Genomic DNA, 26,260 nt, shown 5'->3' with positions numbered 1-26,260 from the left:
GGAAATTAATTTAAAAGTAATGAAAGGAGGCTTGAAGTAAATTTTGCGGTTTAATTTGCACTTGTTTAAAAACAACGTCGTGTTTTTTATACTTTTTTAATTTTAAGACGATTATTGAGGGCCCCGGCCGCTGTTGAACCCATCGCCCCTGCGACAGGGAAAATGTTTCCTTCCTTCGAATCCCGACTATTCATTTTGACCAATAAGAGAACGCAGGAAGGTAAGAACTCTGGAAGAAGTGTCCTGAGTTCGATTTCCTTCAAGGGCGGTTCCTTTGGCTCCGAAACTAAGCGAGACAGAAGAAGAGTTTTTTGCTTCGAAGAGGAGATTTCGGAAACGAAGGCCTCGACACTGAGTTCGAGACCCGACAAAGATGATTTCTGTTGACGGGAAAGCACCCACGAGAAGAAATCGACGCCAAGGCAAAATTCTTTCGTTTCGGAGAGGAAATTACTGGGTCTAAGGTCACGGACACGAATACAGTCCTCGGTTCGAGTCCCTGTTAGGATGAAGATTAAGAATAAAAGGTGTATGAAAATGCGCCCCACTGACAAGTTCTTGTGCACACGAATGTTTTTAAAGCACTGGACTGACTACCAACTGCCGACAATTGGATTTTTCGCCTCAGCGTGAACTGTGCGTGCGAAATCGAGAAATTAAGCTGGTCCAGGCGGAGATAAGGCCTACAGAGGGAGGACTTCGAAGTTTTTACCCCCACGGCCTCTGACTGGGACGGAATATTTGCAACGACCTAAGCTGGACTAAGCGCAATCAAAGATAAAAGACAAATGACTTGTTCTTATGCTCATTTGCTCTTTAACGCGATGCATGCAAAATAAGCATATGTCTATGTTGGCTAATATGAACAAGAACTTGTCAGTGGGGCGCATTTTCATACACCTTTTATTCTTATCCACCAAACTACATGCTTTATTCATCCGCCGGTCGAATGCGGTAAATTATATTACCACAAAAACTTTTCCGTTATTTTTGTAACATTGCAAATTGTACAGCACTTTACTTTTGAGACATCTGGTGGCATCCGTGTTAGTCAACGTCGTCGTTTAATACGCCCGTAAAATTACCTCAGAAACAAACATCCTAACAGGGACTCGAACCGAGGACTGTATTCGTGTCCGTGACCTTAGACCCGGTAATTTCCTCTCCGGAACTAAAGAAATTTGCCTTGGCGTCGATTTCTTCTCGTGGGTGCTTTCCCGTCAACAGAAATCATCTTTGTCGGGTCTCGAACTCAGTGTCGAGGCCTTCGTTTCCGAAATCTCCTCTTCGAAGCAAAAAACTCTTCTTCTGTCTCGCTTAGTTTCGGAGCCAAAGGAACCGCCCTTGAAGGAAATCGAACTCAGGACACTTCTTCCAGAGTTCTTACCTTCCTGCGTTCTCTTATTGGTCAAAATGAATAGTCGGGATTCGAAGGAAGGAAACATTTTCCCTGTCGCAGGGGCGATGGGTTCAACAGCGGCCGGGGCCCTCAATAATCGTCTTAAAATTAAAAAAGTATAAAAAACACGACGTTGTTTTTAAACAAGTGCAAATTAAACCGCAAAATTTACTTCAAGCCTCCTTTCATTACTTTTAAATTAATTTCCTTTCACACAGAAAATATTTAATATTAATAATTGACTTCTTACATTTATGATGGAATGTCAAAAAATTATAACTTTGAGTAATTCAATTTGTATTTCTTGAACTACAAAGAATGTGTAAATATGAAACGCAGGTGTTCTTATAAAATACGAACACGCGCAACAATCTCGGCTGGCATGCCATAAGGTTCATTTCTCATTTCTTATGCACGCCTGAATGAAACGTATTGCACTCCCTCTACTGACTGTTGCGCCATACGTGACGTCACACTTTTATGGTATAAATAGCAGTTACGCACGGCCCGCTCTACTCAGTAGTTGGTTGGCTTTCCTCAGTGTGAAACGAATGGTGGTGTGAGCAGCTTCTAGAACAAGATAATTCTATATATAGTGAAAATATTTCCTGCAACGTGTTTAATTTCTTATTCAAATCTTGCTGCCTGCGACATGGAGGTCTCCAGCTCTTCACAATGGGTGAGCCTACTTATTATTAATATTATTATTTCTGAGATGATAAAGTTGCGTCATATTGTGATAAATATATATATGTTTAAATCTTGTCAGTCACAATCACAATAAAATTCCTATTAAATATTATTATAATTAGCATTTAAATATTTCAAATATATTAAATGATGTTCTCTATCGAAATGTTCCATTTACATTAGAACATCACTTTTTACACGACATGTTTCAGTTCTAAAAGAACCATCTTCAGGTGTATAAAATTATATAAACTTAAATATAATTTCTTAAATGCAACTTTTAGTCAGATGTTTATCAGATTTCAAATGAAGTTTTCTTCCAGATTTTATTGTATTTTTTAATATCGTATTCGAAGTTGTTCTGTATATGTATGTCGTGCTTAACATGATTTTGTGTGGGTGAACGTTTTGTTATCATCCTGTAAAGTAAATAATATAAAGACTAAATGAATATTAATAAAATTAGAAATAGAAAATAAAATAATATATTTGATAATTTAATTTTGTTTCAAAGCATGTCGTGTAAAAAGTGATGATCTAATGTAAATCGAACATTTCGATGAGAACATCATTTAATATATTTTAAATATTTACATGCTAATTATAGTAATATTTTAATATTTAATAGGAATTTTGTTGTGATTGTGACTGACAAGATTTAAACAAATATTATTATTTCGTTATCTTGAGGGATTGTATGTCATTCTTAAGAATTCAAATGCTAGCAGCAACACACGTCCGCCATCATCAACAAAGTTACTTGAATTCCGGCTAAGATAAACAGCTGATAGGGACCTATGACTGGGTCACTTGTCGCATTCAGACATTGTTAAAGGTTGTTTTCAGTCTTAATTTTTTCGTCTAGAGGAAAGTTATTGTTGAGTGAACAGCTTAATTTCTCAGGATCGTTGTTTTGTATTACAGATTAATCATAAACTGACTTGTATATTGCAATTAAAGCTTTGAAACGTTTCCTAACATGCTAATTTTAAAGGTAAATCATTCATTACAAGGAAGGCCTCGTTATCTGACACAGCCTTAATTTCTCTTTCTATAAGTGAGGTCTTCTTAATATTTTCTGGCAGAAACGAAAATCAATTGCAGTGCAGCACAAACAGCCAAGGCACATGCGATTTGTGTGTGACTGGGACAACAATTTCATAATAAATATTAACCTCATCAAGTTGCAGAGAATTCTTGGACTATAAAATAACTCATTTTGTGTCTGTCCTCAGGTAAATCCTACTGAAATGCATATGAGGGAGCTGAAGAGCCTTCAAAATAACATTGGATGGCTGGCAGCAGACAGTAAGTGTCGTTTAATTCTGTGCATACAGTAAATTGTGGAGTATAGTCTGTAAACCTCATCAGCATGATGTTCTGTCAATTATGATGCTTATGCATCTTTCTAGATGTCCAGATATTCTCCCCATAATATCATTATTTCATTATTTTAAGTTATGTTAGCAAAGGGAAAACAAAAAGTGTTAAATAGACTGTAATAAGAATTCTCCACATGAAATCAATTTTGGTTTATTATAGTCACTGTCAGACATTTTAAATTTGCTGGACTTGAAAGAATCATTTTCTAGTGAATTATGTACTTTTACTTTGCTCTCTGAGAGTTGAGACCAAGAATACTTAATTTTGTGTCCACGTGTCAGAAGCCATCTTATTTCTTGGGCCTCAGTCTCTAGTGACGAGGAAGAGCTCTGTCTGATGGGTCCCCCAGGGTAGACACAATTCCCTCTTTCGGCAAGACTCAATCAGAGCCAGCCTGTTTAACGACGTCCTCGTTGAGATGAAAACACAAAACTGTGCGTCTCTTATTCACAATTCACATATTCTCTGTTATACTGATGTTACTGAAACCTCGCTCCTTCTTTACACACAACCACATTCAGATACGTCAACAGCGCATTTTATTACTTACGCTTCATATGTCTGTAACTATTCAGTAAAAAAAGCGTCAAGTACACTGGAGATAGCCATGTTTCTTTATATAATGTTGGCCATATTCTGATTATTATAGTTTTTATACATGGATTCCATCATTCTTTCAGGAAAAACTCAGGAACATCAGCAGCTGCAAGTTACAGGGCAGCCAGAGAAGATCGAAGGGAAGAGGAAGGCGAAAAGGTGCCAAAAAACACCAAAGTGCGCAAAGATAAAGAGGCCGCCTAACGCCTTCATGATCTTCTCAAATGAATGGAGAAAAGAACTGGCTGCCCTGTACCCTGCAGACAGCAACAATCAGATCAGCGTGAGGTAAGTTGTAATACAAAATGTACTTCAGGACAATTACGTGTTAATAATTTAATGTGCAGAGCATTCGTGAATGACAGATTGTCTTCAAAGATATTTGAATTCAGCGGACATGTATGATCATTGAACGTACGTGAATGATGATAAACATGGCGACGGTGCGAACCTGTAAAATTATATGTGAGAAATTTCTCGTGTTCAGAACGCGCACTTAGAAATTTGTACTTCTAAAAGAGGGGGGGGGGGATATTTCGTGACGACACTGATAATTGCGGTGTTGATAAACTATGAGACCTAATAATTAAAAAAATATTGGCTCTTGCAAGATTCGATTCACAAAGTCAGCACTTTAAGCTGAAGGCTAATTTGCTTTCCATTGCTGGATTATAAATTTATATTTACCTTATTATAAAATGAACACAGGATATTTAGGGCAGTAGAGAAGTAGAATTCATAAGTCCGCCCGGAACTATTCTTTTACTGTAAAAGTGCAAATATCCAAAATTGACAGAGAAAGCATGAGGTGAATTTGAAATTGGATATCTTATTTCCCTTTGCTGAAAATGTTCTGATCGTCGAGAACAGGTGAAACATTTTGCACGCCGTCATACGCCACTGCCTTTGCCTTTACCCAGCTGCAGCCCTTGGATGATGGTCCTCCGGTGCGTCCTACAAACTGCCTGTGTTCTTACAACTTCTGCTTTTCTATTTGCAGACTTGGATGTATGTGGAAGGCACTAAAAGGTGTGCAGGACGATTATTTTGACCGCGCGCGACATCCTCAGCCTCACCACCACGAAAACTCATCAAAGTCTTAAAGTGACTTCAACCTCGACACTGAGGCAGTACTTTACCCGGAAGACCTCCCTTTGATGCCACTTCAGTGTCATTAATTTTTGCTTCGTTTTAACAATCGCAATAGAAATATTAATTTTGTATTATCAGGAGCTTTCACGGCGACTAATTCGATGCCAACGTTTCGAAGAAAGATGCATTGTTCTGTTCCTGTCTTTCTGTAATATATGATTTATGAATGTCGCTGATTTTCCTTCTCTGATGTCAAATCACGAGATCACAAGCGACCGTTAACGGAATGCTGTGACCTGAATGTCATTCTTTCCGATTTCAGGTTACATCTACATCCCAAATGAGGTCCGCAAACAAAAGCGCCTCCGGGAGGAGACCCGTGATAGGAAGTTGAGACGCCAGTCAGGGAAGCGACGCTCCACCACCGCGCAGAACAGCAGCGCCCTTCCCCTCCCTATCCAGGAACATCAATGGGGAGGATTCCCAGCCACACAAGACGTCCTATCATCAGAGGTGAGTCGTCGTCGTCATTACTATTTGGACGAACTCACTCGCCTGCCATCTGCCGTCAGGTTGAAGCCTGTAATTTATATAAAAGTCCACACAACTAGAATAAGTCCAGTGTCTTTCACCTTGAGCTTCGTCACAAATTCCTTCACAACCTGCATCCTAAGAGATCGCGTGCCACGAGATATTCGCTGTACGTGTTTCCATACTTGTTACCCATAATTCCAATTGCAGTTCTGATCCAAATGTTTACTTCCTTTCCAGATTTCTGACGCAACAATAAATCCAAGTGCAATTAGTGACATGGCATTTCAAGAAATTCTGAAAGAGCTTAATTTGTCTCCTGAATATTGCCCACCCAACAACTATCTTGGATTCCCAGCCACACAAGGCGTCGCTTCGTCAGAGGTAAGTCGTCGTTATTACTATTTGGACGAACTCACTCGCCTGCCATCTGTCGCTTTCACATGGAAAACGAACAAGCGTGGAATGTCAGAGGCGAAAGATGACCAGAGTAAACTCCCGATTGCCGCTGTTTGTAAGAGCGCATTGCAGTGGATTTTATTTAGGAGATTCCACTATTTAAATCCCTGAAACTCTGCTCTACGTTTTAAACATTAATTTATCTGTTTTCTGTTTCTTTAAAAATAAACTGGCTGTGGACAGGAAATATATGTTACAAAAAGTTTATATTTATAAGGACATTAATTATGCACACGTCACCATTTTTCTTGACCTACGAATATTACGTCATTTCCTACTTGAGCACTGAAATCTCCTGTAATTAAACTTTTATTCCTGTTAGCCATTTCTGTTGGGTTTACATCAAAATCCTCTGTCACATTTTTACCAGATCCCATTTGGAAAGCGTGCATCTGCAAAATATCCACATTAATTTCCATCGTACTATTATATTGCATGTCGTATCAATACTTTGTTTCATTGGTTGCAGCCCACTAATCCACCACTTTCTGAATTTCAGGGACAAAATAGAAGCAGCGAATATGAACTGCCATTTCACGAAGGGTTACTGGACGCCGACCTTCAGCAGTTCATTAATGATGAGGTTAGTGTCAACTCTCCTTTGGATTACAACAATTACGTGGGCCGAACACTGATTCGTGGAAGCATTTGACCTATTTCCAGCCCTCCAGAAAGTAAAGTAAAGTTTGTCCCGCTATGCGCCATGTAGGCGCTTGGGGTGAGAGGAGGTATAGCTCCTCTCTTCCTTGACCTCGGCACTAGATGGGGGGCTTTACCCCCGGGAAAGGACCCCGGTACCCATTGTAGAGGAGGCTTGGTGGGCCCCAGAGCCAGTCTGGACGCAGAGGCTAGAGGAAAAATCCTCTGCCCCTGTCGGGGATCGAACCCCGGCAGCTAGTCACTATACTGACTGAGCTATCCCGGCTCATAGCCCTCCAGAAGTTACCCCAAAAACTGCTGAATCAGGTTGAAGCCTGTAATTTATATAAAAGTCCACGCAACTAGAATAAGCCCAGTGTCTTTCACCGTGAGCTTCGTCACAAATTCCTTCACAAGTTGCACCCTTAGAGATGTGTTTCTATACTTGTTACCCATTGTTTCAGTTGCTATTCTGATACAAATGTTCATTTCCTTTCCAGATCCCAGAAATGAACAATGAGCAATATGCCCCCATTTGGGAAGATATCCTGAATATTCTGAATTCAGAAGATTTTAGTATTTAAATACTTTGATTCTTTTTAGAAAATATGTTACAAAGTTTTTTTGTTAAATCGTTTTAGTTAAATAGTTAAATCGTTTTAGTTAAATAGTTTAATCGTTTTTGTTAAATAGTTCAATTATTAATTTTTTGTAAAATAGTTGTTTTTAAATAGTTAAATTGTTCAGTTTTTGTTAAATAGTTCAATTATTAATTTTTTGTAAAATAGTTCTTTTTAAATAGTTAAATTGTTCAGTTTTTGTTAAATAGTTAAATTATTAATTTTTTGTAAAATAGTTGTTTTTAAGTAGTTAAATTGTTCAGTTTTTGTTAAATAGTTAAATTATTAATTTTTTGTAAAACAGTTGTTATTAAATAGTTAAATTCTTTAGATTTTGTTAAACACTTAAATTATTAAATAGTTTCTAATTAAATATGAATTATATATTTAAGGATATTAAATAAAAAACATGTTCATAAAATTCTCTGTTGTTATTTTGGCAAAGTAATATTTCAACGAACTTGTCGCCCTCATTGCACTAGTGGTTAATGTGGTCACCACTGGACCCAAGATACGCGGGTTCAAATCCGGCCAAGGTCGGTGGATTTTTAAAGGGTGATAAAAATCCATAGCACAACTTCCTTCGGAGGGGAATTAAAGCCGGCGGTCCCATGCCTTAGATTTAGGGCACGAAAAAGCATGAACGAGATGTTTCGTAAGCAAAACTCGCTGGCCACATATCTCCTGATTCCTACTAGATGGCTCTAGCAGACAAAAATAAGGACTGATTAGAAATTGTGTGGAGGCAGTGGGCTGGTCACTCACTACTGGCAAATGCACACTTCGAAAAGACCAGGAAGACAGAATACTTTAACTTGGTACCACAAAACACGAGTATGTGTACTGAAACAATTAGTAACAATATTCTGATGTGGGGGAACATTTTTTATTCCAACATTCTCAAGGTAACAAATCATCGCTGCTACTTACACTACATGACTGAAACTTCGGGCTCTGAATGCATGTTCTTGTAGGAGATCCAAAACAACCCAGAAGGCTCAAAATTTTAATCACTTTTCGCTTATGTAAGACATGCTTAATTTGGCCCACAGTTTAACAACGCACTCCTCTGCATTTGTCTTATTACCAGACATATTTCGTTCTATGTAGGATTTGAGGTTGTGATGATGCAAGCAATTTTTACTTTTTATTTTATCATACAAGTATCAAAACCTAGCTCAGTGTTCTGCCAACATCTCTCTGGAGTCAGCTTGATTGTGTATAAATATAAACAATTAGTCCTATTTAATGACCGTAATATAAAATAATGATTTTCTGGCTTGCCACTTTGAAACGCAAGATCTAAATTCACAACACTTACAGCATCATCATGGTACTACAAACTAATTATTCCGTGCTGACATCAAAGACACAAGTTATTTGAATACGCAAAATCAAATTAACACGCTCTGGCATTGCATAATGCAAATAAAAATATTAAAAAATTGTGAATATAAGAAAAAGAAAGGTCTTTACCATTCTCTTAAACACAACAAAGGTTGACCTCAACATGAACTGAAGAAGAGGTGAACTGTACCAAAATCACTCACAAACTGGAATTATCATAAACACAATTGCAGTGATGTAAGTTTACGTGTTTATAAACACTGGAAGACCATTTGAAGTTTGTGGAAAATAGATAAAAATGTTATTCAATGTCTTTTAGAAAAACTATTGTCAAGAAGAAAATTCATGGAGAAACTAAAAACATTAAAACATGGGAGACATTACCAACCTATATAAAACCCTAAGAGCGAATGAATATAAGGAACACAATATGTACACTGGGAACTTTTGTTTTGCAATATCATTTTTACCCGTGGTTAACAGCTTGCAACAATCTGAGAGAAACTGATTTGCTGGTCATAATTGATCTTCCAAAAATGTTTAAATGTTTTGGATTTCGGGGGCCTTTAACAAACTTATGACTTACATGCTTCACGAAAAGAAAAGAAAAACACGAATCTTACGCCAAACATGTACAGTACATGCAGGTCATTCTTTATTTAAGTCTCCAAAGAAATTATGAGCTTCTGGAGATCCAACTTGCATTTAGTAGTTCAGAATATAATAAAGGAATTTATAAAAATTAAGAAATATTGAAATGGGTGACATGACTTGTCTGCTGCCAGTTCAAGAACTACCATTTAGAGGTCATGAATTATCTGAGTTGCCCCTTGACAGAAGTATTTGTAAAGAATATTTTGAACATTATGAACCTCTGCTGAATGACCTTTTGCTAAGGCACATCTCTGGCCATTGAAAATAATTTGTTAAAAGCCCTCCATGAAGTGTTGCTAGTTGACATTTCAAGACAAATTCAGGAACCACCTAATATTGGATGAAACTTCTCATTTTCATTTTGTCATGAGGTACATTCATGATAGTAACAGGTCTTTCTGCTCAAACCATTTCTCTCTGTGTTCGCAAATTCTTACATTTTGGTTCATACATTACAGACAGGTCTGGGTATAGATTTTATTCACAAAATAAGAGAAATTCAAAGTCACGTGCAAAATGAACATGACACACTTCTCAATTTTCTAACAAAAACCAGGGAAATGAAGAAGGCAAATCCTGACACAGAAAATTCTGCAGAAGAGAAGTACAGAAAACTTTTCTACAAAATTACTGCTACTACATAAGTGAGAAATTTTACATACATAACTTTAAGGCTGCCTTTCCTGAACAGCATACACAAAAACTGCCCGTGTATTTTTTACATTCTATTCTTCATGAAAACCTTGAAACCAACAGTAGTCCAAGCTACTGATATTGTTGAAAATAAGCCATAGCACTGAACGGGACAAACCAACAAATTAAGCAGACATCACACAAAATATCATTGCTGGGTAAAAACTCAGAGCACTGAGAAATAAACAGTCCATTCTTCTCTGTCATTCCAGCGAATGGTGCATGACGGCACAATCCTTGTGTTTTAAGTCACTAAATTCAGTAACCGATACTCAGACGAGAACAAAAATATGATCTGAGACTGTTGAAACCATAAGTATTGCAACTGTGTTTGTCGGCATAACTGTAAGTGGTTACACAGGCGGTTGAAATTAACGGATAATGATTAATTGATTGATTACATAAATCTATATTTACCTTATTATAAACTGAAGACATGATATATAGGCCACGAAGGCATACTATGAGCCTGAAGTTCTCTTTGTAATTTTTATATTCTTGCATTTGACCTATTTCCAGCCCTCCCTCCGACTTGTAAATTCCGTGCAGATGAAAATCACACGACATAAAAGTTACAACACCAGGTCAGGTTATGACAGGTAGATGAAACAGAGGGTAAAACAGAAGTCACCCCAAAAAATGCTGAATCAGGTTGAAGCCTGTAATTTACATAGAAGTCCACGTAACTAGAATAAGTTCAGTGTCTTTCACCATGAGCTTCGTTACAAATTCCTTCAAAACCTGCATCCTTAGAGATCGCCTACCACGAGATATTCGCTGTACGTGTTTCCATACTTGTTACCCATAATTCCAGTTCCTATTCTGATCCAAATGTTTATTTCCTTTGCAGAATCCAGAAATGGCCGACATTGAATTTGCGTCCTTCATTGAAGAAATAATGAATCTGCCCCTTCAGTTACGTAGTTTGTAATTAAAAGGTTAAATAGGTTTACTTAAATAGATACATTCCTTTAGTTAAGTAGTTACTTTGTTTTATTTAAACAGTTAAAGTTCACATATTGTATATTTCAATTCATTTATTAAAGTGCTTGACAACAGCCAAAAAGGCCAATAACAGCCAAGCACTAACAACAATACAGACATTACAATACAAAAGCAAACAAACAATGAACTGAAAACATAAATGTACAATATTGATTTATTGCATAATAACTAATAAGTAAAAAACTAAATGTTATAGACAAGTAAAGTAATAATTAAACTAAAAACAGTTTAATTTTGGACAAACAACATACACAATAAAATGTCATACTAAGTAAACAATAAAAAACCATGATTATTGTTTAAAAAGCTGACTGACCTCAGCAAGCAAAATGCAATCTTTGTTAAAGATGTCGATGGTCCTACAGACTGCATTGGCAGCAGAAACACTTCTGGCAGAGGGACTGGCCTTGAAATTACGTTGTACAGTAAAGGTAGAATAGTCTCTGATAGACCTAGTAGGTATGCAGAGACTAACTGTATCAAAAACAGATGAGCAACTAATTTTGCCTTTAAAAACATTGATTAGGAAAAACGCATCCAAAAGCCTCCTCCTTAAATGTAAAGATAAGAAATTTAATCTAACTAATATTTCATCATAATTATAGGCACAAACGCCATTAAAGAATCTAGCATAACATAGAGCTACAAATTTCCTTTGAATCCTTTCCAATTTAAAGGAATCAGTATTAGTAATAGAGTTCCAAACAACAGAAGCATACTCAATTTTGGAACGGACTAAGGTACTGTACAAGACCAAAAGGCTATCAACAGTGGAGAAGGAAGAAGTAATGTACCGAATCAAACCTAGCATTTTCAAGCTCTGTGATAATATATAGTTGATATGCTGGTGAAAATAGAGCTTACAGTCCAGTAGAACACCGAGATCTTTAACACAATGGGAGCGTGCCACCAGGTTCTTACACAATTTGTAATTAAAATAAATACTGTTTGTCTTCCGGGTGAATGATATAACAGTCGTTTTACTTAAATTAAGTTGCATCCCATTCACAAGACACCAATTTTGCACTGAATGGATGTCGTCCTGCAACAGTTTGCAGTCATCAACATCGCTGATACTCCGATACATCTTTAAGTCATCATCAAATAAAAGGCACTGTGAATTATGTATGGAGTCGCAGATGTCATTACTTAATATATTAAAAAGTAAGGGGCCTAGGGTGGAACCCTGAGGCACTCCACACTTAACACGATAAGGATACGTAAGAGTTCCAGATACACGAACAAAAGATTGCCTGTCAGAAAGATAACTATGGAACCAATCAACATAACTGGGTGATAGTCCAAAGTTTCTAAGTTTCCCAAGAAGAATACTATGAGGGACTAAGTCAAATGCTTTAGTAAGATCAAAGTATACCGAATCTGTTTGTCCTTGAGTACTAACTGAAGGTAAAACGGAATTAAGGTAAGTAACCAAATTTGTTGCTGTGGAATTAAATTTACGAAAACCATGCTTTGAGGGATTTAATCTGTACTTAAAATTTTTTTGCAAATGATCATAGACAATAAATTCAAATATTTTTGAAAAGTTATTAAGAATAGAGATGGGTCTATAATTACTAACAATGGAACTGTTGCCTTTTTTAAGCACAGGAACAACAGCTGTTTCTTTCCACAGGGATGGAAAGGTGGCACTAGTTACACTTAAATTAAAAATATAGGTTAATAAGGGAGTGAAAATATCAGAACAACCCTTAATTACTAACGAAGGAATTCCATCTAACCCCACACACTTTGAGGGTCTGAGGCGCTTGATCGCCTTGCTAACTTCAGCACGAGAGATAGGAGCGGCGGGCAAAAAATCAGAAGTAAAAGTATCGGTAGGAGTGACGGACTGGCAAGAAGTGTTAAAAATTGATTCAAAATGCGTAGCAAATTCATCAGCAATGTGTTTCGGGTCACTGACAAACTGATCACAAATTTTTAGCTGAATGAGGGAGTTATCTTTTCTTCTGAAATTTGAAACGTGTTTCCAAAAATGCTGAGGGTGAGTTTTAAGACTGTCATCAACAGACTTTAACCACCGCCGCCTATCAGACTTAATGGTAGCCTTAACTAATTTACGAAAGTGTGCAAAGTAGGAGTAATGTAATAATAATAATAATTCATTTCATTTATTAGAGTGCTTGGCAACATCCAAAAGAGGCCAATAACAGCCAAGCACTAACAATAAACATAAACATAACAATACAAAAACAAACAAACAATAAACTAAATATATAGATGTACAATATAATAATGATAATATATCAATTCATTAATTTGTTACAAAATAATCAACAAGCAAATGAGCTGAATAATATGCCTAGGTATAATAATTAAATTAAAAACAGTTAAATATAAATAATACATACAAAATGAAACTTTAGTAAAAGAAAAAAGAAAAGAAAAGGAAATTGGCTAAATAAAATGCCCAAGAAAAATATTCTCCTTGTTAAAAATGTTGATGCGCTGACAGACTGCATTCGCAGCAGAAGCACACCTAAACAAGGAACTAGCTTTAAGACTACGATAAACAAAGAAACGAGAAGTAGTCCCTAATGGATCGGAGGGTACGCACAAAGAAACTGAATCAAAAACGGATGGGCAGCAAATTTTACCTTTAAATATATTAATGAGAAAGAGAGCATCAAGATGGCTCCTCAGCAGGTGCAGTCAAAGAAAATTTATCCTCACTGAAACGTCTTCATAATTATAGTCACTTAGGCCATTAAAAAATCTGGCGTGACATAAAGCAGCAAATTTCCTTTGAATTCTTTCAACTTTGGTAGAATCACTGGAAGTAATAGAATTCCAAGTAACAGATCCATACTCCAATTTAGACCAAACAAGACTATTGTATAAAAACCAATAAGCTATCTAAAGTAGAAGTAGTACCTAATTAAATTTAGCATTCTATCTAGTCTAGCAATAAGATGTTTCAGTCTTCTTGGCAAGAACTGCTATAAAATTAATGAAACTTCACCACGAGACCCAGCTATAATAAAACATTTATGCAACTGGTTTATCCAGACAATGAATGAAGATTAACTGACCCACAAGTATTGTTCTTTTCTGACAAAGCCTGGTTTTACTTAATTGGACATATGAACACACAAAATAACTGATTCTGGTAGTCAAAAAATTCCCTCATTTCATGGGCTATCACTTTTTCATATAATACTTTTGACCAACTTCCACGTATGCCTAATTATATAAAATTTCTAAACTTTAAAATGGAACCATATACTGTACAGTATTTATAATTTCATTATCACTGACCTCTCTAAACACTTTATGCAAAGTGTAGAGAAAAAAAGGTTTATATGCACGTAAATGAGTAAATAAATTATTTAAATTTGATCATTTGTCATGTAAATGTGCAGTAATAGTGATTAAATATCACTTATGAATAATAACTGACAATCATGTACAATTCTCTGCTAGCGATATTCTATAATTGCAGGTCATTATTGATAATAATATAATGGCAAGAAAAATTATACAGTAAACTGAGACAAAAAAGGTGAATGAATCACTGGGTCCTACGTCCAAGAAGCCTAAAGTTTAATTTGTGAACATATGGAATTATCTCTATTTGAGAATTTTTTTTTAAGAAATACTCTTATTGCTGACTTCCTTTACTGATCAATTCTTCTTCTTCTTCTTATTCTTTTAAGAATCTTTTATTCCTTACCTGCATAAAATTTTAAGATCATGTGAAAATATCCCACATGTGCTTCCTACATAATAAACTATCCATTGCATTAAAATGTTCTAATATCTGATAATACAAATTTAACAAACATCAGAATTTACTACATCTAGATATAGATAAACATATTTCTAATTATAAAATATAGGCTATTAGAATTTCATAAGTATTTTTCTTTTCAACCCCTGATGACTTAATGGTGAATATGATCCTGTAATTTTGTGCCATGCCTGTGGAGGAGTGGAAGACTGCATACCTTTTTGGTATTGTGAAGAATCTGCGACAGGTGTCTGAAGCATTCTAGTTCTTGCTTTAGGCCTCGAAGGAAGAGGACTGGACCATCTGAAAGTTACAAGACATATAATTAAAATGTTTTACCTTCTTAATGTCCATTCACAAATTCTGTCCACCATTTCCACTTCTTTGTAATTCAACTTTATTTTCCATAGACATTTAGTTTAAAATTTGAAAAACATGTCTTCTTGTTGATGAAAGACTCGGGTTACAAGCCGCGTCAGGTGGCTGAATGGTGAATAGACCATATCTTCTGCCAACGTTTCGAAAACAACCCCTGCTCTCATCCTCAAGGCTGCTGCGTAACAAATCTGAGCCCTGAGGATGAGAACACAGATTTCTCTCACAATGTTGGCAGAAAATATGGTTCATTCACCATTCAGCCACCTGACATGGCTTGTAACCTGAGAGTCTATCATGAAAGCTTCACTTTATACATGTCTTCTTGTTATTATCCATATGCACATACGAGAAACTCTACTCTGACAAAAAGGAGTTTTACAAAACTTTCTGTGTTTATCGAAATACAAGAAAAATATTAAATCAATTTAACAATCAGAAACTTCAAAGCGGAACATAACAGAAATATTATTAAAGCTGAAACCATGATCTTGTAAGCATAATTACACAATTTAACAATCCATTTCCACATGAACATTCCAAACAAGATATTTACTATTTAGTTTGAAAGTGAAAACAGATGAAATACTATGGATGGCTAGGAACATGTTCATAATTCTTTTTTAATTTAATTAATATTGTGTACAAAGATAATACAAATACAAACAATGGACAACAAATTGAACTTGTACACTTCATACAACATAGAGTACTATGGATTGTCCATGGAAAATGCAGTACATACAAAAATTTAATGTTAAATTTTCTGGGAACCATAAAAGTTGGAATTATCGTAAATGTCATTTTGATTTATTACTGACTAATTTTATTTACATTAGACACATTACTTACATGGCTCTCACACTTTCAGAGTACAGCAAAACCAAATGTCGCCATCTATAAATGTTAGGATATTCTATAGGGTCTATATTTAAGCCATCCAATGCCTGCATTACAGTGGCATCCAACTTGGTAGGTGAGTCACTAGAAAAAAAAATTATATTTCAATAAGACTATTTTGTGCTCATATACTTAGTATTCTGGGCACTCTTTAAGGTGGTTACAGATTTTTCATCATTAGATCTAAATGTTGCTAACCACATATAAGACTACATGGCAGCACAGGCGTTTGAAAATTACAAGATGAGGAAACAACAAAATACAGCTTCTAGCAATCATTACCACTTTAAGTGATTAAAATTTTACTGTCTACAAAAATTAGGTAACAATTAGTGTGTTTGGGTACTTCACTGTCAGATAAATATTTCATGAATGACAAACTGCTGACAAGGCAAATATGAATTCTATGCAGCGGGCAAAAAAACTTTCCCCAACATTTTGGTTAAATAAATGTAGCAGCAGTAGTGGGTAGAAAAATTATTCTACTCTTTGCTTTATGTGACATTCAGTATTTACCCTTGTATAAAAACATCTGGCCATTCGTCTGGTGTTAACATTTCAGCGTCATCGTCATCATCATCATCGCAGTATGAATGTACTTCATTTCTGCTGAGTTTTTCAGGTGTTGATGGTGGTGTGAAATATTCATCATCATCATCATCATCTGGAATACAAATAAAACTCACATGCATAAGACATGATCTGTTAGAGGCTATCATCTATACATTTCATAAAATTATATGGTCAGAACCCCTACATTCTGTAAATAACAACTAGTCCCTTCAGGCCTTTATACAGGGCTAGTCTAAATGATGTTTCCGATTTGAAACACATGTTACTCACGTTTAATGAAATTCAGATGCACAAAATTGGTACCGATGGAAAGAAAAACTTTCCAAGATTATGTTGGTATACTTCGCGGCCGCATAGTAACACTGTTCGCCGCCAGGGGCGATATGACAGAAAATTACTGCCAACGAAGGCAGAGGAGCCTTTTGTGTCCTGGATTTCCACATTCACCGGACCTGACGCCCTGTGATATTTTTCTGTAGGAGTTCATCAAAGATATTCTTCGTGCCACCCTCACCACAGACCTTGCCAGAAGCCATTACAGCAATCGATCATGATATGCTGCAACGTGTCTGGGAGGAACTCGACTACAGGCTGGATGTGTGCCGAGTTACCAAGGGGGCTCGCATTGAACACCTGTGATGTACTGAAACAAAACTTGGAGAGTTTCTCTTTCCATTGGTACCAATTTTGTGCATCTGAATTTCATTGAACGTATGATTTCTTTCATATCGTGAACATCACTTAGACTAGCCCTGTATTCCACTAAACCAGGGGTTCTTACCCTTTTTCGCTGGCATACCACTAATTCTAATTTAACACACTAAATGTACCAGTAACCAAATTCATTCAGGGAAATCTTATTTATGTTAATATTATCTTCTGCTTTTCTTACTTACTTCGCATACCACCAGTGGTACGTGTACCACAGGTTGAGAAACGCTGCACCATACAATATTCAGTCTCCAGCACTTATATTAGCATAAATTCACATTTTAAAAAGACATGTACATAAAAACACGCATCAGAAATCTTACCTTCTGAAAACTCACCACCTGATGATATGTATGTCATTTTATGTAACTTATTAGTTTCTGAATTATATGTCTGTCTCTTTTTAAAGCTGCTCACTTTCAGATTACAGTGTGTTTCATGAATGGAACCTTCCATCTCACTAATTCTTGTACTATCACACTGCTGGTCAGAATCTAGTGGAAAGTACATAATTAATTAGCTTCATTATTTATTATAATGTACAATATGCTAATAGGATCAACAATAATGAATATGAGGAAGGAGATCAATTGTAACAGTAACTATATTGTCTAAAATCCCCTGAGTGTCACAGAAGAAGAATAGAATGCAATGGTATTTACAGCATTCACAGCACCATCTACAGAAGTAAAATATTGGTACTGCTAAAAATCTCTTTTTAGACATTCTAAACTTGTATGATTTTTCAAGAACAAATTGATTCTACAAACTCCACTCACTGGAAACCCTAACACTTGGAGGACTTATGTTTTCAAGAAAGAGACCAGTATATGCAACGAGTATAGGCGTGAATGGATAAGAATTTGATTTGTTACAAAGGTCGCTCAGTTACATTTGGGAGTGTCAAAGACTTCAACCTACATCACATGAACTGATTCCAACAAAAAATCTGTAATTCTCCTGCTTCATATTTGGGGCATATGATTTAAATCTTAGCCTGGAGACTAGTTATCCTAAGGTTTTTCATGGTTTTACTCAGGACTTCCCTGCAAATTCTGGGATCAGACCATGTCCACCTTCTTCCATATCCTTTCAAATTCATTATTCATTACTCATCTCATCATTTGATGCTAAGTAATCTCAACTACTGACAGTATCATTAAATAAACCACAAATAAATAAATAAATACATACATAAACAATTTTTAGTCACATTCAGCATTTACTTACTTTAGTTCAGGGGTTCAAATAATGAAGAATTATCACTAGATGGAACTGAAATGGTGATGGATATATATTTATTTTCAGTGCTTTGTTAATCCCCGAGTATCACTACATTTTTAAGGTGGAATAAAGGTACCTTACATAAACTAATATAATTTCTACAAATAATAAATAAAATTAAATTCTACATTTATTTTATGCAAACAACGTAACAAATATGCACTCACCATTATCTTCTACAAATGTAAGTCGTCTTGTAATTCCATCTGATGAAGATTGTGTGTTAGCTTTGTCAGATGTAGACCGCACATGATTTCTCTTGAAGGACCAACCTTTCCTAGCATTTCTCATAAAATTATGATTTTGTCTGAAGCATAAGCACTGTGAAGCATCAGACCAAATCCTCATACATTCTTCTTCTGTTCGGACATGGATATCTTTCTTAGCACCACTGGTTTTGTCTGTGTCTTTACCATTTCCTTGTATTTCTAAGGCGCAAAGAATATACTCGGCAATACATTTTACCTGATTACGTTCACAATTGGTTTTTCTTTGGTGTTCAGCATATGCATGTGCATCACGGTAACATACGCTCACATCATCCTCTTCATCTGAATAAGAACATGACAATGGGGAAACCGTAGATTGAAGACCAGACACGACAAATTCCAGTTCATCACTAGTAAGCTCAATAAGCTTTGCTGCTACAATTACGGCGATTCGAGAGTGAACGAGATTAAAATCGACAGATGCGAATCTGGCGTCATCTTTAAAACTGCTGACAAGATCTTGGAGATGCCTAATTTCTGGATCAAGCATGTCAGGCACTGAATCACTAACCTGTACACTACGACCAACAACCGCGAGTCCATCAAACATTCGTTTAGCGAACACACAACAAGATTTTTCTACACATAAGAATGGGCTAACACCTGGATTCAACAGAGTTTCATCTTCCATGCCAGCATTTGCATCCACTTTTCGATGACTGTACACATTTGATTTGGTCTTAAACGCATTCTCTACTAGTGGTTTAACTGGACTGGTGTCAGACAGACTGCACGCTTTAAAAGCAAGGCACAGATTTGACACTGGACTAATCTCATCATCAACTGACTGATTTTCACTATACTCTGTTAAAGATGATACACAACCACTCACTACACATTCTGAACTATCATAACACTCCTTGGTTGAATATGGTTTCTGTGCAGCCTCCTCAAATCTGTTCTTCAGATAAGCCTCAAGTTTCTGAAGCCCATCCTCAGAGGCCAAATTTGTAAATGTATCAAGAAATGGCCAATATTCATTCCAACCAACCCTGAATTCCTCAGCCAGGTCCCTGTAAGAAATCACAGGCACAAAATATATTATACTTTCAAGCAAAGTAAAGCAGATATTTTCTTCCTTTGCATTATGCTTCATGGTCAACAGTTTCTTTGGCCAATAACATCAAGCTACTAACTGAAACTGTTTGAGCAGGACACCATTCTACTACTAAAACAAATATACTAATATTATTTCATGTGAAAATTTCTTGCATCCCATTATTTTTATATGGAAAAACTGAGGAACACTGTCAACAAAACTGAATGAATAATAAGAGGCAGAGAAACAGCATCAAGTAGAATAAAACACGCATCTAAATACAGAAAGATAAAATGGAAGGAAAGAATAAATGGCCTTGTAATTTACCATCAACAATGCTTGATATTACTTATGATTGGCTGATGTGTGAGTAGTGGAGTCAGCATTTTCCTGTCAAACAGACTGCCTCGTGAGGTTCTAAATTTTAAAATCTATACATTCAGTAACAGTAACATATCATTTTGCTTCATAATCTAAACTTCATTTGAAATTACATATGCACAATATTCGGTTTTAGAGGTTAACTGGGACGTGCAAGGCTAAAGGTTCACATGGGGCACCAAATACACTTGCCCTTTCTCAGGTCATGGTGCATTTATCTTATAATACATAAGAAAATAACTGTTTGTTGAGTAAAATTTCTATATTTGAAGCTCTGACTTCAAGAACCACTTAGATTTGGGCAAACAGTGTCTCACTAAAGCAAAGTGAAAGAAACATAAGCTTGAAGTCGTCCGTATCTCCCACCTGCCAACTCTTTCTAATCCTTTCTCCACATCCAGCAGTCTAAATGCATGACAACTCAGACTTCCTGTATATGCCTGTCTGCAGGCATTCTGCTTTGGAGTCCGAGGCATCCGAGGAGGAGTCTTCCACTTCTTCCGGAACACGATTGCTTTTTCATGATTCATTGGTCCTGCATAAGCCCGGATTTCCATCCTTCCATTAAGTGGATCAGCTTTTAATACCTGATGAATAAACATTTTAGAACAAACAGTAAATTAATAGAATGACGTCTCCTCTGATGATGAACCATGTTTGTATGAAGTTAATTTTCTGCATTTCACAGACTGTGTCTGCCTCCAACACCAGAGACTGACAGGTTGATTTCATTGGTGATTGGGTGGGTGTAGTATAGATATATATGCACTGTCAGCTCATGGAGCCCAGTCTCCTTGATCAAGAATGGACCAAGGGGACAACAGTAGGTGGTGTATGGCGATCACCCTACCTAAAAGGACACAGTCCCTAGATTATTTCCTATAGAACTGAAAACTGAAACACAAAGACAAATAAATTCAGAAGGCATTCAAAATATAATAAAGTCAAGATACAATTAAATAATGGAAAACAGCTATTAACCACATAAAAACAGAACATCTACAAAAAAATTCAAAAAAGCTTTAATCAAGGTGTTATGAGAGGAACACATTTAATCTGTACTCTTCAATGCGAGGCAATATGATGACGAAAAAAAAATTGTGACAAAACATTTCACGTTAAGTAAAAGATTTTACAAACTGTTATATTTGATAGTTTTGGTTACATATGAAGTACACACACAATACATGAGACAGAACATATAAACCTCCTTGCATCCATCAAATAAGCAGTGTGTGGGGTCTAAACATGGTAACAGAAGTAACTGTCAACATTCCTGCTAGAAATGAATCTCCAGACATCCTGTGAACACCCTGAATTGTCTCAGCTTCACTTTGAAAACTACGTGCTCTGATATGAGAGAATTCTCTGACTAATTTAAATTTCTCGACAGGACCCTGCATAGTGAATACATGTGTAAAAACAATTTATTACCAACCAGAGGGCAAGCAGGAGAGAATGGATCACCAACAGTAGGCTGTACAGAATTATCCTCTGATCTAAGTACAGGAACATAAAACATGTCATCCAGTAAATTTGACAGTTTTTGCCTTAGACTTTCATCTGGAGAGGAAACACGACTGCAGATAACCTGGAAAAAAAGAAGAAGGAGAAATCATGAGTATGGTAAGTAAGATAGAAATAACGTTATGTACATATAACGGGTTACAGGAAGTAGCCACACTATTTTAATTGTTTCAGCTATGTAAAATCCTACATCTCAGCAAGCAGACTGGTCCTCTGGCAGCACTCCACATTTGTATTAGGGAGGTTAGCTAGTTTGAATCTTGACCAGTCTAATGACTATCTGGATTGTCATTTTTCTGTTTGTGAGTCTCTCCAGGCAATTTCATGGAACTGACATAAGCCATGACAGACTCTTATCTATTCACAATTCATAATTATCGTCACATCACATTCAATTATATCAAATTTCTAAACTTTAAAATGGAATCATATACTGTATATATATATATAATAATTTCATTATCACTGACATCTCTAAACACTTTATGCAAAGTGTAGAGAAAAAAAGGTTTATAAGTACGTAAATGAGATCCTTGGTAAAACTCTAAAAGAAAGGCCTTCACAAATTCTTACAAACAATATTTTAAAATGTCAATGTGCTAAATACTTTATGATATACTTAATTTAATTTTTTATGAAAATCAATAACACTGAGTGTGAAATAAATTTCTGGGTTATATTATCACTTTTTTAACAAACTGAGAAATATTTTGGACCAACTAACTCCAAGGTAGAGGAATTTTCCTTAAAAATTTCTGTCATTCAAATAGTCAAAAAAATTCCCTCATTTCGTGGAATTTGATGCGCCATCACTTTTTCAAATAATACTTTTGACCAACTTCCAACTATGCCTTGACCTCTTGTCTTACGGTTTCCCAAACAAAACTTTGTACATATTTCTTGATTCTCCCATCATACTACATTACCAACCAATCACATTCTTCTTAGTTGAAGCACAGACAATAACATAAATATTTTATACCAAGTACTCACTCCTGAAGAATACTGTGATGTATATATGATAATGAAAATACATGTTACTTGCATCTCTTGGTGTTTGTCCATATTTATTCCTCGAATGTCTATCACATTGTGGATAAGACACCAATACATCTACAACTGAAAGAGCTCCCAATTTAACTGCAAAATGTATCGGAGTCTCATTGAGGGCCTTATCAGGAGTATTCAGGTAAAGATCCAACAAGATACGAGCTCGGTCCTCACAGTTGGCAGCATCATCATCTCCATACAGCAACTGAATAAATGCAACATTGCTCACTGTCTGTAGAATTAGATCACATATTTGTGCGTCACAAGCCTTGGCTGCTACATGCATTGCGTTATACCGTGAGCCTTCCTAAACCCGGAAAAGACAAAGAAACAGTAAATAAATTATTTAAATTTGATCATCTGTCATGTAAATGTGCAGTAATAGTGATTAAATATCACTTATGAATAATAACTGACAATTATGTACAATTCTCTGTTAGCGATATTCTATAGTTGCAGGTCATTATTGATAATGAATAGATTATTCACTTTTACCGTCAGGCAGAACAAAGCATAATGATTTATAAGTTTATAGAGTAAATTACAGCTAACGGAAAATAAATAAATAACATATAAATTAAAGACTGTGATACATCTTAGTGTAGTTCCCAGTGGAATTAAGGTTGAAAATACCCAGAAAAAATGGTAAATCCCCATAAGAGTTGAAATCAAAGAAGAACATGGATGTTCTTCTCTGTTTTACATTTGGATCTCAAGATAAATGTCAAAGAACAACATTGACTTTTATTTTAATAAAAATGCACAGCAAAGCACACTCCAGTTCACACACTGCTGCTTGCTGGGAAAATCTTGAATATTGCTTCCTCAATATTCTCTTTGATTTATTTTATGCATTTTGTCTTTCAAGCTACCCCATAAATAAAAATCACACAGTGTGAGGTCTGGGAAACAAGTTGGTCATAAACTTTCATTAATACATTTTTCAACAAACATGTCAGTTACTGTGGCCACAGAGTTACCGGTTGTGTTCCCTTTACTGAATCCTGCTGAAAGTAACCATACACTTTCCTTTTTTTAATGAACTTAAGGAAAATCCTTTTCAAAATCTAATTAACATAACTTCCTGAGTGAAGACTATCCATAAAAGAAAAACTGAGACAATTATTCACCATACACTGATTCCACACCAAACACCAACTTCTCGATTTTGAAGCAGAATATAATGAAGGACTCCAGGGTATTTTGAGCACCAGAATCAGTTATTTTGTGTGTTCATATGTCCAATTAAGAAAAACCAGGCTTTGTCAGTAAAAAACAATACTTGTGGGTCAGTGAATCTTCATTCATTGTCTGGATAAACCAGTTGCAAAAATGTATTATTATAGCTGGGTCTCGTGGTTGTTACAGAAAAAGGTGAAGTTTCATTAACTTTATAGCAGTTCTTGCCAAGAAGACTGAAACATCCTATTGCTAGACTAGATATACCAGTGATTTCTTGACAAATGCTCTAATCTTGCAATAGTATAATCAAGTTTCTCTTCTCTTTATTTTCTTATGCAATTCTAACACATTCCTTTGAATGTATTAACGAAACCTTGGGGAAATATCAACACCAGATAATTTTTGTTTAAGTTCTCTGAGATATATACATAAGCTAAATTGGTTTTTTACATAATTATCCAAATACAAAATAACAAGCCTGTATCTTGAACACACAAATAACAGAGGGAAAAAAAACAAAAACATTACTCATGCCAGTTTTCATAACCCTATCTTAACCCATGGACTTAAATTTTTTTAACAAGCATGGTTTCTGTATATAATCGCCCATACAAGAGCCTGGATTTCATTTAGTCATTCATAGATGGCTCCCAACTACACATATAAAAATAAAAGAAACACCTAACTTCAAAATCCCTGCTTCTGATGCTCACTCTTAATGTTGTGAAACCATTTTATTGCACAGAATGTTTTGGTAGGGCAGTCTGATTTATTTTTTGTGTATGAAAAGAGCATTAAAATCAGTGATGACCGAGTTAGGAATTCTATGTAGAATACTAACACATACATTTCAAAACTACTTATAAGAATGCAACCTGCATACCTGAAGAATGGCTGGAGTATCTCCACTACTCACTAGGTAACGAGGATTACACCAGATGGTATTTGTGAATGTAAGAGTGTCACCACATTCTATCACTTTCCTCAGCCAAACCAAATCCTGGGATTTAGGTGCTTTGAAAGGACTTGGTTTTTCACCTATTACAGGACTGCTGGTTTCTAAATTTGGAACTACAATTTCAGGAGCTTGAACTGCAAATTCCACAGCCTCCTGTCTTGTCTTAAAGGAATTAAACCTCGCTTCCTTGTATTTTTTCACAATTTTCAGTGCTTCTGATTTGTCATTATAGACATGCAGAGTGTCTGAAAAATGAAGCAAAAATGTTTATATATACAAATGATGCATAAATCTGTCAATGGAAATTCAACAGACAGTAATTACCTATTTTACATCCAAAAGAAAATAATTAAAATAATGACAGGTTTTAAAAGCAGAGGCTCTTGTAGAAAATTAGTTAGAAAATTTTCTACACTTTCATTTGCAAGTGAATAAATACTCTCCTTACTATCATTTATGGTGAAAAACTTGGACAAATTTCAAAGAAATAAATATGCACATAATTTAAACATAATATGTAAATATGACCTTCAAATGCCAAATCCTAACCTCACTACATATCAAGAAGGAGTATATTATACAGGTATCAAGTCATTCAATAATCTTCCACATACAATTAAGAGTTTAAATCATGATATAAAAGTAATCAAGTCTGCATTACCTCTTAACTCACTCCTACTCTGTAGATGATTTTACCTCTGTTGACAATTCTTAACCTTTAGGTATATCTATATGTAAATAAGGTTTCGTTGCAAGATTTGAGGTTTCACAGCGGTGAGAATGAAGATTTCTGTCTTCTGGGTTGTTGTGCTATGTAGTTTAGTTATTGTATTTAAAATTCATAAGTTCATATATAAGTTCTGTACTTATATTATTATCCGTAGAATGTAAATAAACTATATCTACAATTCAAAATCTTAAAACTAACTTTCGAATGCATATTCATTTATGTTTATATTTTACTACTTACCATCAGATTCCAAGACAGTGTCACTAGGTATATTTACACCGTAATACATTTCTTCACAATTAGCAGTATCACAAAATTTTTGTTTCGAAATTGCCGCGTCCTTCACATAAAAACGTTGCTTTTAAATATAAAAATCTACTCTACACATAACATTCATAAAACCCTTCTTAAAACAAGAACT

General features: G+C 35.6%; 4 protein-coding genes across 6 annotated transcripts in view; 3 read left to right on the top strand and 1 right to left on the bottom strand.

The window, feature by feature from the left end:
* The window catches only part of LOC147872071 (eukaryotic translation initiation factor 4 gamma 3-like), a 69,934-nt gene that overhangs the window by 19,531 nt on the left and 24,143 nt on the right, over nt 1-26,260 (top strand). The gene's annotated exons all lie outside the window — the stretch shown is intronic.
* LOC147872075 (uncharacterized) lies at nt 1,942-5,210 on the top strand. Of its 2 annotated transcripts, none has more exons than XM_087359324.1 (4): nt 1,942-2,078; nt 3,325-3,397; nt 4,153-4,357; nt 5,070-5,210. In XM_087359324.1, exons 1-4 carry the CDS (start codon nt 2,052-2,054, stop codon nt 5,170-5,172), a joined length of 408 nt encoding a protein of 135 aa, XP_087215450.1. In that variant the 5' UTR covers nt 1,942-2,051; the 3' UTR covers nt 5,173-5,210. The 2 variants fall into 2 exon arrangements, with proteins under 2 accessions (XP_087215450.1, XP_087215451.1); XM_087359325.1 differs by lacking the exon at nt 1,942-2,078 and adding an exon at nt 3,054-3,083.
* LOC147872074 (uncharacterized) lies at nt 5,462-11,050 on the top strand. 2 transcript variants are annotated; one of them, XM_087359323.1, is made up of 4 exons: nt 5,462-5,674; nt 5,933-6,076; nt 6,651-6,734; nt 10,955-11,050. In XM_087359323.1, exons 1-4 carry the CDS (start codon nt 5,462-5,464, stop codon nt 11,033-11,035), a joined length of 522 nt encoding a protein of 173 aa, XP_087215449.1. In that variant the 3' UTR covers nt 11,036-11,050. The 2 variants fall into 2 exon arrangements, with proteins under 2 accessions (XP_087215449.1, XP_087215448.1); XM_087359322.1 differs by lacking the exon at nt 10,955-11,050 and adding an exon at nt 7,291-7,418.
* On the bottom strand, nt 13,226-26,200 carry LOC147872073 (ankyrin repeat and LEM domain-containing protein 2 homolog; the record flags this gene model as incomplete). The annotated part of the gene is made up of 10 exons (XM_087359240.1): nt 13,226-15,163; nt 16,088-16,219; nt 16,652-16,799; nt 17,743-17,913; nt 18,871-19,985; nt 20,759-20,979; nt 21,831-21,983; nt 22,965-23,276; nt 25,035-25,354; nt 26,080-26,200. Coding segments are annotated over 10 exons (2,883 nt in total), but the record flags the coding sequence as incomplete, so codon positions are not given.

Source organism: Zootermopsis nevadensis, unplaced genomic scaffold (genome assembly GCF_977971745.1).
Source record: "Zootermopsis nevadensis isolate Lab colony 2312 unplaced genomic scaffold, Znev_1.0 Znev_ptg000031l, whole genome shotgun sequence".
NCBI lineage: Eukaryota > Metazoa > Arthropoda > Insecta > Blattodea > Termopsidae > Zootermopsis > Zootermopsis nevadensis.
Note: the sequence above shows the minus strand (reverse complement) of the source record. Positions and strands in the feature narration are given on the sequence as shown.

Excerpts from the sequence above, each read along its gene's own strand:
- LOC147872075 (XM_087359324.1), top strand. The coding sequence starts at position 2,052 with ATGGAGGTCTCCAGCTCTTCACAATGG. Across the intron at positions 2,079-3,324 it reads TCTCCAGCTCTTCACAATGG|GTAAATCCTACTGAAATGCA; the intron begins GTGAGCCTACTT and ends GTCTGTCCTCAG. Across the intron at positions 4,358-5,069 it reads AACAATCAGATCAGCGTGAG|ACTTGGATGTATGTGGAAGG; the intron begins GTAAGTTGTAAT and ends TTCTATTTGCAG.
- LOC147872074 (XM_087359322.1), top strand. The coding sequence starts at position 5,462 with ATGTCATTCTTTCCGATTTCAGGTTACATCTACATCCCAAATGAGGTC. Across the intron at positions 6,077-6,650 it reads AAGGCGTCGCTTCGTCAGAG|GGACAAAATAGAAGCAGCGA; the intron begins GTAAGTCGTCGT and ends TCTGAATTTCAG. Across the intron at positions 6,735-7,290 it reads AGCAGTTCATTAATGATGAG|ATCCCAGAAATGAACAATGA; the intron begins GTTAGTGTCAAC and ends TTTCCTTTCCAG.